The following is a 13327-nucleotide window of genomic DNA, read 5'->3' as shown; positions in this document are numbered from 1 at the left end:
AGGTTACTCCCCAGGGAGCAGCGTTGGAGTGCCATTGAGAGGGAGGCCTTTGCTGTGGTTTGGTCCCTGAAGAAGCTGAGACCATACCTCTTTGGGACTCACTTCCTAGTTCAAACTGACCACAGACCTCTCAAATGGCTGATGCAAATGAAAGGTGAAAATCCTAAACTGTTGAGGTGGTCCATCTCCCTACAGGGAATGGACTTTATAGTGGAACACAGACCTGGGACTGCCCATGCCAATGCAGATGGCCTTTCCAGGTTCTTCCACTTAGAAAATGAAGACTCTCTTGGGAAAGGTTAGTCTCATCCTCTTTCGTTTGGGGGGGGGTTGTGTAAGGAAATGCCTCCTTGGCATGGTTGCCCCCTGACTTTTTGCCTTTGCTGATGCTATGTTTACAATTGAAAGTGTGCTGAGGCCTGCTAACCAGGCCCCAGCACCAGTGTTCTTTCCCTAACCTGTACTTTTGTATCCACAATTGGCAGACCCTGGCATCCAGATAAGTCCCTTGTAACTGGTACTTCTAGTACCAAGGGCCCTGATGCCAAGGAAGGTCTCTAAGGGCTGCAGCATGTCTTATGCCACCCTGGAGACCTCTCACTCTGCACAGACACACTGCTTGCCAGCTTGTGTGTGCTAGTGAGGACAAAACGAGTAAGTCGACATGGCACTCCCCTCAGGGTGCCATGCCAGCCTCTCACTGCCTATGCAGTATAGGTAAGACACCCCTCTAGCAGGCCTTACAGCCCTAAGGCAGGGTGCACTATACCATAGGTGAGGGTACCAGTGCATGAGCATGGTACCCCTACAGTGTCTAAATAAAACCTTAGACATTGTAAGTGCAGGGTAGCCATAAGAGTATATGGTCTGGGAGTATGTCAAACACGAACTCCACAGCACCATAATGGCTACACTGAAAACTGGGAAGTTTGGTATCAAACTTCTCAGCACAATAAATGCACACTGATGCCAGTGTACATTTTATTGTAAAATACACCACAGAGGGCACCTTAGAGGTGCCCCCTGAAACTTAACCGACTATCTGTGTAGGCTGACTAGTTTTAGCAGCCTGCCACAAACCGAGACATGTTGCTGGCCCCATGGGGAGAGTGCCTTTGTCACTCTGAGGCCAGTAACAAAGCCTGCACTGGGTGGAGATGCTAACACCTCTCCCAGGCAGGAATTGTCACACCTGGCGGTGAGCCTCAAAGGCTCACCTCCTTTGTGCCAACCCAGCAGGACACTCCAGCTAGTGGAGTTGCCCGCCCCCTCCGGCCAGGCCCCACTTTTGGCGGCAAGGCCGGAGAAAATAATGAGAATAACAAGGAGGAGTCACTGGCCAGTCAGGACAGCCCCTAAGGTGTCCTGAGCTGAGGTGACTCTAACTTTTAGAAATCCTCCATCTTGCAGATGGAGGATTCCCCCAATAGGGTTAGGATTGTGACCCCCTCCCCTTGGGAGGAGGCACAAAGAGGGTGTACCCACCCTCAGGGCTAGTAGCCATTGGCTACTAACCCCCCAGACCTAAACACGCCCTTAAATTTAGTATTTAAGGGCTACCCTGAACCCTAGAAAATTAGATTCCTGCAACTACAAGAAGAAGGACTGCCTAGCTGAAAAAAAACCCTGCAGAGGAAGACCAGAAGACGACAACTGCCTTGGCTCCAGAAACTCACCGGCCTGTCTCCTGCCTTCCAAAGATCCTGCTCCAGCGACGCCTTCCAAAGGGACCAGCGACCTCGACATCCTCTGAGGACTGCCCCTGCTTCGAAAAGACAAGAAACTCCCGAGGACAGCGGACCTGCTCCAAAGAAAAGCTGCAACTTTGTTTCCAGCAGCTTTAAAGAACCCTGCAAGCTCCCCGCAAAAGGCGTGAGACTTGCAACACTGCACCCGGCGACCCCGACTCGGTTGGTGGCGATCCAACACCTCAGGAGGGACCCCAGGACTACTCTAAGACTGTGAGTACAAAAACCTGTCCCCCCTGAGCCCCCACAGCGCCGCCTGCAGAGGGAATCCCGAGGCTTCCCCTGACCGCGACTCTTTGAATCCTAAGTCCCGACACCTGGGAGAGACCCTGCACCCGCAGCCCCCAGGACCTGAAGGACCGGACTTTCACTGGAGGAGTGACCCCCAGGAGTCCCTCTCCCTTGCCCAAGTGGAGGTTTCCCCGAGGAACCCCCCCCTTGCCTGCCTGCAGCGCTGAAGAGACCCCTAGATCTCCCATTGACTTCCATTACAAACCCGACGCTTGTTTCTACACTGCACCCGGCCGCCCCCGCGCTGCTGAGGGTGAAATTTCTGTGTCAACTTGTGTCCCCCCCGGTGCCCTACAAAACCCCTCTGGTCTGCCCTCCGAAGACGCGGGTACTTACCTGCAAGCAGATCGGAACCGGGGCACCCCCTTCTCTCCATTCTAGCCTATGTGTTTTGGGCACCACTTTGAACTCTGCACCTGACCGGCCCTGAGCTGCTGGTGTGGTGACTTTGGGGTTGCTCTGAACCCCCAACGGTGGGCTACCTTGGACCAAGAACTGAACCCTGTAAGTGTCCTACTTACCTGGTAAAACTAACAAAAACTTACCTCCCCCAGGAACTGTGAAAATTGCACTAAGTGTCCACTTTTGAAACAGCTATTTGACAATAACTTGAAAAGTATACATGCAATTTTGATGATTTGAAGTTCCTAAAGTACTTACCTGCAATACCTTTCGAACAAGATATTACATGTTAAATTTGAACCTGTGGTTCTTAAAATAAACTAAGAAAAGATATTTTTCTATATAAAAACCTATTGGCTGGATTTGTCTCTGAGTGTGTGTACCTCATTTATTGTCTATGTGTATGTACAACAAATGCTTAACACTACTCCTTGGATAAGCCTACTGCTCGACCACACTACCACAAAATAGAGCATTAGTATTATCTATTTTTACCACTATTTTACCTCTAAGGGGAACCCTTGGACTCTGTGCATGCTATTCCTTACTTTGAAATAGCACATACAGAGCCAACTTCCTACACTTGTGAATTGGCAATGCGCCATTGGTTTGCTGCTTGTGCTGCAACCCTTTTCCCCGCAGTGTCGAATTTGCGACTCTCCTTGTCTGGAGGTGGTGCGTCTCCCGAGGTGTGAGAGTTTGCTCTTTTGCGAGCTGCCCCTACTACCACAGTGTCTGGTGTTAATTGCTGCGTGATATACACAGGGTCTGTGGGCGGTGGCTTGTATGTTTTATCCACCCTTGGAGTTATGGCCCTGCCCTTCACCGGTTCCTGAAACACCTGTTTGGAGTGTTTCAGCATTCCAGGTTGCATAGGTAAGCTTTGGTATTGGCTATGAGTGGAGGAGAGTATATTAAACAAAAAGTCATCCTCAATTGGTTCTGAATGCAAGGTAACGTTATGAAACGCAGCTGCCCTTGAGACCACCTGCGTGTAGGGTGTACTGTCTTCAGGTGGCGACGGCCTCGCAGGGTAACAGTCTGGGCTGTTATCTGATACAGGAGTGTAAAGAAATGGCTCCCTGTTGCAGTTACCCCCCACTTTTTGCCTGATACCGATGCTGACTTGACTGAGAAGTGTGCTGGGACCCTGCTAACCAGGCCCCAGCACCAGTGTTCTTTCACCTAAAATGTACTTTTGATTCCACAATTGAAACACCCTGGCATCCAGGTAAGTCCCTTGTAACTGGTACCCCTGGTACCAAGGGCCCTGATGCCAGGGAAGGTCTCTAAGGGCTGCAGCATATCTTATGCCACCCTGGGGACCCCTCACTCAGCACAGACACACTGCTTGCCAGCTTGTGTGTGCTGGTGAGAACAAAACGAGTAAGTCGACATGGCACTCCCCTCAGGGTGCCATGCCAACCTCACACTGCCTATGCAGTATAGATAAGTCACCCCTCTAGTAGGCCTTACAGCCCTAAGGCAGGGTGCACTATACCATAGGTGAGGGCACCAGTGCATGAGTACTGTGCCCCTACAGTGTCTAAGCCAAACCTTAGACATTGTAAGTGCAGGGTAGCCATAAGAGTATATGGTCTGGGAGTCTGTCAAACACGAACTCCACAGCACCATAATGGCTACACTGAAAACTGGGAAGTTTGGTATCAAACTTCTCAGCACAATAAATGCACACTGATGCCAGTGTACATTTTATTGTGAAATACACCCCAGAGGGCACCTTAGAGGTGCCCCCTGAAACCTTAACCGACTATCTGTGTAGGCTGACTGGTTCCAGCAGCCTGCCACAACCGAGACATGTTGCTGGCCCCATGGGGAGAGTGCCTTTGTCACTCTGAGGCCAGTAACAAAGCCTGCACTGGGTGGAGATGCTAACACCTCCCCCAGGCAGGAGCTGTAACACCTGGCGGTGAGCCTCAAAGGCTCACCCCTTTGTTCCAGCACCGCAGGACACTCCAGCTAGTGGAGTTGCCCGCCCCCTCCAGCCACGGCCCCCACTTTTGGCAGCAAGGCTGGAGGAAATAATGAGAATAACAAGGAGGAGTCACTGGCCAGTCTGGACAGCCCCTAAGGTGTCCTGAGCTGAAGTGACTAACTTTTAGAAATCCTCCATCTTGCAGATGGAGGATTCCCCAATAGGATTAGGGATGTGACCCCCTCCCTCTGGGAGGAGGCACAAAGAGGGTGTACCCACCCTCAGAGCTAGTAGCCATTGGCTACTAACCCCCCAGACCTAAACACGCCCTTAAATTTAGTATTTAAGGGCTCCCCTGAACCTAAGAATTTAGATTCCTGAAACTACAAGAAGAAGACTGCTGAGCTGAAAAACCCCTGCAGAGGAAGAACAGAAGACACCAACTGCTTTGGCCCCAGTCCTACCGGCCTGTCTCCTGCCTTCCAAAGAAACCTGCTCCAGCGACGCTTTCCAAAGGACCAGCGACCTCTGAATCCTCAGAGGACTGCCCTACTTCAAGAAAGACAAGAAACTCCCGAGGACAGCGGCCCTGCTCCAAAAGACTGCAACTTTGTTTCAAAGGAGCAGATTTAAAGACCCCTGCAACTCCCCGCAAGAAGCGTGAGACTTGCAACACTGCACCCGGCGACCCCGACTCGACTGGTGGAGAACCAACACCTCAGGGAGGACCCTCCGGCGACTCCGAGACCGTGAGTAACCAAAGTTGTCCCCCCTGAGCCCCCACAGCGACGCCTGCAGAGGGAATCCCGAGGCTTCCCCTGACCGCGACTGCCTGAACCTAAAGTCCTGACGGCTGGAAAAGACCCTGCACCCGCAGCCCCCAGCACCTGAAGGAACGGAACTTCTGTGCAGGAGTGACCCCCAGGAGGCCCTCTCCCTTGCTAAGGTGGTGGCTACCCCGAGGAGCCCCCCCCCCTTGCCTGCCTGCACCGCTGAAGAGACCCCTTGGTCTCCCATTGATTTACATTGGAAACCCGACGCTTGTTTGCACACTGCACCCGGCCGCCCCCGCGCTGCTGAGGGTGTACTTTTTGTGCTGACTTGTGTCCCCCCCCGGTGCCCTACAAAACCCCCCTGGTCTGCCCTCCGAAGACGCGGGTACTTACCTGCTGGCAGACTGGAACCGGGGCACCCCCTTCTCTCCATTGAAGCCTATGCGTTTTAGGCACCACTTTGAACTCTGCACCTGACCGGCCCTGAGCTGCTGGTGTTGTAACTTTGGGGTTGCTCTGAACCCCCAACAGTGGGCTACTTTGGACCCAAACCTGAGACTTGTAAGTGTTTTACTTACCTGCTAAAACTAACAATAACTTACCTCCCCCAGGAACTGTGAAAATTGCACTGTGTCCACTTTTAAAACAGCTATTTGTGTTTTATGTGAAAAGTATATATGCTACTGTGATGATTCAAAGTTCCTAAAGTACTTGCCTGCAATACCTTTCAAATGAGATATTACATGTAGAATTTGAACCTGTGGTTCTTAAAATAAACTAAGAAAAGATATTTTTCTATAACAAAACCTATTGGCTGGATTTGTCTCCGAGTGTGTGTTCCTCATTTATTGCCTGTGTGTATGTACAACAAATGCTTAACACTACTCTTTTGATGAGTCTACTGCTCGACCACACTACCACAAAATAGAGCATTAGTATTATCTCTTTTTGCCACTATCTTACCTCTAAGGGGAATCCTTGGACTCTGTGCATACTATTCCTTACTTTGAAATAGTGCATACAGAGCCAACTTCCTACAAGGAGCATCATAAAGGTCCCATGCATCAGGATCATCTTGACTCATTGCAGTATGAGTCGGGGATTGCATCAGTGGTGGAGTGGCTACCGGTGATGTGTGCATTGATGGTGGTGGAGTTGTTTGTCTTGCCACCTTTGCCTGTGGCTGCTTGTCCTTTTCTTGAAAGGCAAGTCTTCTTTTCATCCTAATTGGGGAAGGAGTGCTTATCTTCCCTGTGTCTTTTTGAATGTGGAGCCTTAGAGTGTAGTCTGGCTCAACAGATTCAAGTTCCTCTCCGAACTTATGTCCTTGCATCTGGGAGGACAATCCCTGTTCCTCTGTGTAGGAACCCGTTTTCGGTTCCGAGGCTGGATGTTTCGGAATCTAAACCTTTTCTGTCGCCTTTTTGGGCTCAGAGGAAACCTTCTTTATTTTCGGCGTCGTGGTGTCTCGGTGCCGAACCATTTCGGTGCCACTGTCTCGGTGCCGAATCTGCTCGGAGCCGCTGTCTCGGGCCCGAGATTGTTGTGTGGCGGTATCTCGACCGGAGTCGGATGACTTCGCCACATGCATGCCCTTTTTCGGTGCCGATGATCGGTCACCTATTTTGCGAGTTAAGCCATGGCCTGTTGGCGGTGGCGTCCCCTGGGCTTTTGATGTCTTCTCGTGAGTTTTATGTTTCGACGCCTTACTCACGGTTTTCGGCGTTTCTTCGGGATCGAGCTCGTCCGAGTCAGATTCCTGGATGGAGTAGGTTTCTTCTTCCTCCTCGAAACGCCCTTGTCCTGTCGGCGCCGACGCCATCTGCAGTCTTCTCGCTCTTCGGTCTCTTAATGTCTTCCTCGACCGAAACGCTCGACAGGCTTCACAGGTATCCTCCTTGTGCTCTGGAGACAGACACAAGTTACAGACCAGATGCTGATCTGTATATGGATACTTGTTATGACATTTTGGGCAGAAGCGGAATGGGGTCCGTTCCATCAGCCTTGAAGAGACACGTGGCCGGGCCGACCAGGCCCTGACGGGGGGGGGGAATCGAAAAAACCCCGAAGGGCTTCCGGAGCTCTTCAAAACTCGGTGTCGATCTGTTGTAACTAACCCGATACCGAACGCAAACAATACCGACGAATTTGCTGAGATTCTAACTAACTTTCCGACCTGAAACACGGAGCGAAAAGGAACACGTCTGAACCCGATGGCGGAAAAAAAACAATCTAAGATGGAGTCGACGCCCATGCGCAATGGAGCCGAAATGGGAGGAGTCCCTCGATCTCGTGACTCGAAAAGACTTCTTCGAAGAAAAAGAACTTGTAACACTCCAAGCCCAACACCAGATGGCGGGATGTGCACAGCATGTGTATCTGCAGCTACACATGCCATCGAACACATATATATATATATATATATATATATATATATATATATATATATATATATATATATATATATACACACACACACACACACACACACACACAAGATAAAAGTAAAGAAAGGAGCAGCTCTGATTGTGTCAAAGGTGAGAAGTATAATACATGCTGTCAAAGTGGAACTAGAAACATTATGCAACTTACACATCACAGAACCGGTTGAGGCCACAGAATGGCTTACACCTACTGTCGTAGCATACAAAGCCGCTAACAAAATACAATTGTGTGTTGATTTGAGAACTTTACTAAGTAGAGAAGTGATTGTAGACAGACTACCTGTACCCAGTATCTCAGATGTGCACAGCACTTGTAGGTGCCAAATTCTTCTTAACCCTTCACTTCGCCTCCACATGTTATCTAGTATGCCTACACCCAGACTCCTAAGATCTCAGCTCCTTTATTAACCCATGGGAGCATATAAGTACAAACGTATGGTTTGGTTTGGAATCCGCAGCATCAGTATTCCAAAGGACCACGACCTCTATGCTGTGATCCACACCTGGTGTTTTCTGCTATCAGGATGACGTTTTGGTTTTCGGTAAAACAAGTTCACAACTTGAGAGTTAAATTAGTGCTACAGAAATTCAGAAAATACAGCCAAACTGTGAAAACTGGTAAACATAAATTTGGTTGTTAAGAAACAAACAAAAAAAAATAATAATAATAAGACGACCACATTTATGTTATGAGGTCAGTGGAGAAGGAATAGAACCGAAGGAAGAGCTGGTGAATTCTAGCTTGAAGATAGCTGCTCCTGGACATGGCTTGGGAACAGAAGATGGCGGACGCGTGAGCCTGCTGCTCCGCATGAGCCCAATGCTTATCCTGCTCCATCGACACCAGGAGTAACTGCTGCAGCCACAGATACAGAAGAGACGCCAGAGTACCCAAAGAGATGAATCGGGGCAAAGATATTCAGGCCTTGAAAAAATCATTAAAATGTTATGAGACCTGCAGGTCGAGCAGCTTGAATAATCTACTCGACCTAACCGTAATGTACTTTACCTGGAAACAGGTCTCAAATTGTGTGATCCTAGGCAAATATTGTATTTTATAGTCACCCTTTTCTTTATTCTCACGACTGCACCTTCAAATATGTGAGTTCAGCATTTCTGCTGTTAAAAAAATCCTCTTTTGTTTGATTAAATACACTAAACGTTTGCTCCATGTACAATACATCTAGCCCACATATGGGCTAAACATGATCCATGCAGGACTTGCCTCTTAGTTTACCAATAGCTTTGCAGTCAGGGCAGGAGTGTTTCTCAGTTTATGTTCAAACACTCACTTTAACTAAATCTATTACTAAAGCATGATGTGGTAGCGCACTGTCATTTACAGACAGACCATTTCCAAGAAATGTCCAAAAACCTTCCCACTAACTTGCAGCTTTACTGATAAAACTATATAGTGTATTAACAATAATCTGTGAAAATTGGGTTTCAGAACATATTTATCATTTGCACATCACCAAGTGATGTTTTTCTGACTTTTTTCATCCTTTTAAAGTATTTTTTTCATCACACAAGTACAAAAATGGTCTTTCACAGCTACTGAAATATATTTTGAAATAGAAGTAGGGGAGGGACCTGTGGTGATCACTTTTGCTGCTTTGTTCCTTATGTGCGGACCCTGACCTTGTGCTCGGCTGGGGGCGACCTAGGAAAGGAGGCCACTTTTTATCTTCAGATCCACCTTATTGAATTTGTTGGTGCAGGAAACAACTCTTTGTGGTCATGATCCAAACTGTGGCCCCATCCGCCCCCCCCCCCCCCCACCCAGCTGGTTGGATCTCAAGCACTGGGTCACAGACCAGCAAGCACACATGGGCCCATTTCGAAAACTTGTCTGGCGCAGCACAAGGGATCCTCGCTGATCGTAGCCAACCGCACCTGGAATAGCCCCTGCCAAAGTACTGGAAGCAGCATTCAGGTTTTGGCGGCTGGCCGTTGCTGGGCTGCTTGTGGTTCAGGGTTATGTTAGTCTTTCTCGGAGGGTGGGGGTAGTGGGTAGAATTAGGAACCACCCTGAGGTCCAGTTTTACTTGTTGTGGAAACGAGACCCTAGAGCTATAATAACTGTCCTATCCTGGGATATTCGAGGGATGGGATCTGCTACCAAACACCACAACATATATAGATACCTGAAGAGGCGGGTGAGCACAAGTGGCAATACTGCTGGAAACACCGTACAGAGTTGTGTGTATGTGTGAGTTTTTTCCATTGTGGGGCGAGGGGAGAGTGGGGGGGTTGTTGCCACAATTATTTTCCACTTCTTACTCTGCGAATACCTGCGCATGCTCTCATATGGATTAGGGGAAGGGAACACTTTTTGCGCTTACTCAGAGATTGACAAAGAGGGACGATATGTTTTGATTAACGGTAAACTTCTAGGCAAAGACATTACACTAGCGAGCTTAAAACCCACCAAATAAAGATCAATCGGCCTTTCTCCATGCTCTGTCAGTCTCTTTGGTAACAGATGACCTCCTTATTGGGGGGGAGACATTCCTGAGTAGCTGAGACTGGATGGAACACTGGGGAGCTTTGGATATCTGGCAGGTCCAGCAGGGACAGACAAGATACTACTCGTATTTCTCATTATATATATATATATATATATATATATATATATATATATAAGCTACACACCAGTTTACATATGTCCATATGCTCCAAAAGGCTCAGCCAAATCAGCCAATACGTGAGCTATTCAGAGTACCTGGGCCGCACACTGTCTAATGACAGCCACCTACTTCCAAAATTCTGTTCCATGGAAGACCGTCTGGAAATACCCCTCACAGAATACCTATTATCTATGGTGGAGAGCCCAGGCCCTGCTCCAGATGTATCATACTGGGTGCTAATTTGTACATATGATCTGGAGCTGCCCTCACCTATGTCAGTTCTAGGAAGGGGTGACACGTACACTCAACACAACCCTTGGTCGCACTCTCAACTGCAATCTAGAAACTTGTCTGCTAGGACTATTCCCCAGACCACAGATGCGGAAGGTGGCACCAAATTCTTAGACTTAGACTTGGCCTTTGCTTTAGCTAAAAGGCATATATCCTTGATGTGAAAGTCCTGGCCTGGCACACCACCTGAAACATGGGTAAAGGAGGTCACAGTTTGGGCATGGACAGAAGAGAGAACTTTAATTAGAGAAGATGCCCAAGGCATAGTGATAAAGGCTTGGACAGAATCAGACCGTATTAGATGACCAGAGATGAGTTAGCAGAAAACGAGAGTTGGCTATATTGTGGTACAAAGTTTATCTGGAGGAATTAACTTTAAGAGAACCTAGTTTACAGGGCACATGAAGGACACTTCAGTGTTTGCAAAACCAAAGAGCAAATCAGACTTGATTTCTGGTGGCTCGGTATGGTCATTCAAGGAGAAAAAGTCGATCAGAAACTGTTCTGCTTTCAATAACAGCAATAAAATCACCAGAAAACCTCCAAAGCACTCTGCAAACTCCCAGATGAGCCCTGGAATTAACAGACTATAGATATCATATGTCTCTGGCTAAAAGAAGCATTCATTAGATAACAGTGCTTTGTTTTAAGCAGACATGTGTTATTGCATTTTTAATAAGTTAACAGTACTTAACTGATATGTTTAAATACGTCTAGACATATTTAAACATTGCCATCTTTATAAAATACTTGTGAAAAATGCTAGGGGGGGCAATGATTTTTATTTTTCAACATGTTATTGCATTTTTAATAAGTTAACAGTACTTAACTGCAATGTTTAAATAAGTCTAGACATATTTAAACATTACCATCCTTCTAAATTAATTGTGAAAAATGCTGGGGGGGGGGGGGGGGGGGATGGGCAATGATTTTTATTTTTCAACTGGGGGTGGTGCAGCGTTAAAACGTTTGAAGACCACTGCTCTAGAAAGGTGAGAGCTACTTTGACAGTTGAAATTTGCTGAGGTGAGGCGTTGACTTGTCTGACTGAGCTATAGCAGGGCTGTCTGTAAAGTTTGAAGAAACCATGTGCATGGCCTCCTGTGGGGTTTATCTCATCTAACACCTATATAACTACCTCCAGCACGAACCCATTTCCAGCTTATGGTGATTTCATATCAGCCACAGGAACCCACAAAAACCTGCATGCAGTACTTGTGCACTGATCAGACTCTGCGTCAGTAAATCTTCACTCATAAGACCCTTTCTACTTCACTCGGATTTAAATGTGTCCTTAGTCCCAAACTCGACACACCTACATAGTGATCCAGGCTGTTCACAGCCCTTTGACTGACATCAACAGAGGTATATGCCCACACAAGAAACAGAATCACCTCCCAGCATGTACGCCATCATTCATGATACTCACTCTGTCAGGATACTACTTAATTTGAAAATTTCTGTAAACTTGGCGAATGTCTCTGGGCACTCTGATGCTGCCTTAAGGCAGCATGTTAGGGCTACATAAAACACCAGTTGCCGAACACAATTACTTTACTTTGTGCTACATCTATTTAATCAGGACCCAACACCAACTGACACCGCCAGTCAGGCAATCCTCAGAAAAATACAAAAAAAAGTTAAATAAAAACATAAGCCCTAAAGGAATGCCCACATCCTCATCACAACGGTACAAGAGTGGTTTATTTGAAACCATACAGGTCCTGATAACCAACTCACTAATGTCCCACAAAATACACGTGGCAGCTACAATTAAAGTAACAAGGCAATGAACCTACCACTTCCAGCTTGCTTTTTGGGACTCTGCATATGCAGTTTGTTCCAAAGTTGGTATCACGAGTTTGGATGCAGCGCAGGCAGCATAAGTTTTCGTAACCCTGTTTCTTCCATTTTGCAATCAGGTTTTTATCGGCATATCCTTCCCGAATGCAATACTCGTAGAGTTCTGTGAAAAACAAAAGAGCAGGTCACAACTTCACTCCAGACACCCAATCGAAGGCTGGTAGAAAGTAACTTGTACAATAATTTATGTCTATGCTCTGCTGTTTTGTATATAATTTTAACCTACTTACGGAAGAATGTGATCCAGACCAGGATCATTTCAAGGCAGAGCCTAATTTGTGCCTGTGGTTTCCGGTGCTCGGCACATGATTGTCAGTGGATCTTAAGTCTGCCGTTCAAATTTAGAGAGGAACACAACTGTTTATTAATTCAATATACACAAACCCACTGGAAATATGAGATTCTGCTGCTTTTTTTCCAGATGATTATGGATTGGCCTCATTTGGCACATAATCCATCATGTGCTGCATAATTTGCAGACCCCCCCCCCCCAAAAAAAAATTGTTTCTAGTCCAAACGGTACTAAAAACATATTGCACTCAGAGGAAGACCTATTGCACAGGTTAACTGGTCATCTTTCATGGGCTTGTTTCTATATTTAGTTGTTAAACTGACACTAATGAGATAAAATCTTTACCCAGACAGAATTACAATGTGTAAAAATGACAACATAATGAATACTATACACTAATCTGCCACATAATTTAGGCAACCCTGTTGCATAATTAGGTGCTTCCCCTGCTGCATAATTCCAGTGGCCCTGAATATACATCACAAATTACAAATACCTGCCGCTCAAGCCATTTTATAGCTTTGGAGGCCTGGAATAGTCCACTTTCTCACACTAGTAGTTGTGTTGGTGCAGTCAATGGCAGTGCTGGCAGCTTACGAATGAGGGCCCTAGCACTTTTGTTTTTAACACGTTAAGCACTAGATCGAGAGACTAGTG

At 47.1% G+C, this 13327-nt stretch overlaps 1 protein-coding gene across 3 annotated transcripts in view; it reads right to left on the bottom strand.

Moving 5' to 3' along the window:
* BUD31 (BUD31 homolog) overlaps window positions 1–13327 on the bottom strand; it is a 43701-nt gene that overhangs the window by 14858 nt on the left and 15516 nt on the right. For all 3 annotated transcript variants that reach the window (XM_069210026.1, XM_069210027.1, XM_069210025.1), the window contains exon 4: window positions 12315–12481. In XM_069210026.1, the coding sequence (XP_069066127.1) occupies window positions 12315–12481 (167 nt within the window). The remainder of the gene's footprint in view (window positions 1–12314; window positions 12482–13327) is intronic.

Source organism: Pleurodeles waltl, chromosome 10 (assembly GCF_031143425.1).
Source record: "Pleurodeles waltl isolate 20211129_DDA chromosome 10, aPleWal1.hap1.20221129, whole genome shotgun sequence".
In the NCBI taxonomy this organism is placed as follows: domain Eukaryota; kingdom Metazoa; phylum Chordata; class Amphibia; order Caudata; family Salamandridae; genus Pleurodeles; species Pleurodeles waltl.
This window is presented reverse-complemented; position numbering and strand designations above follow the sequence as displayed.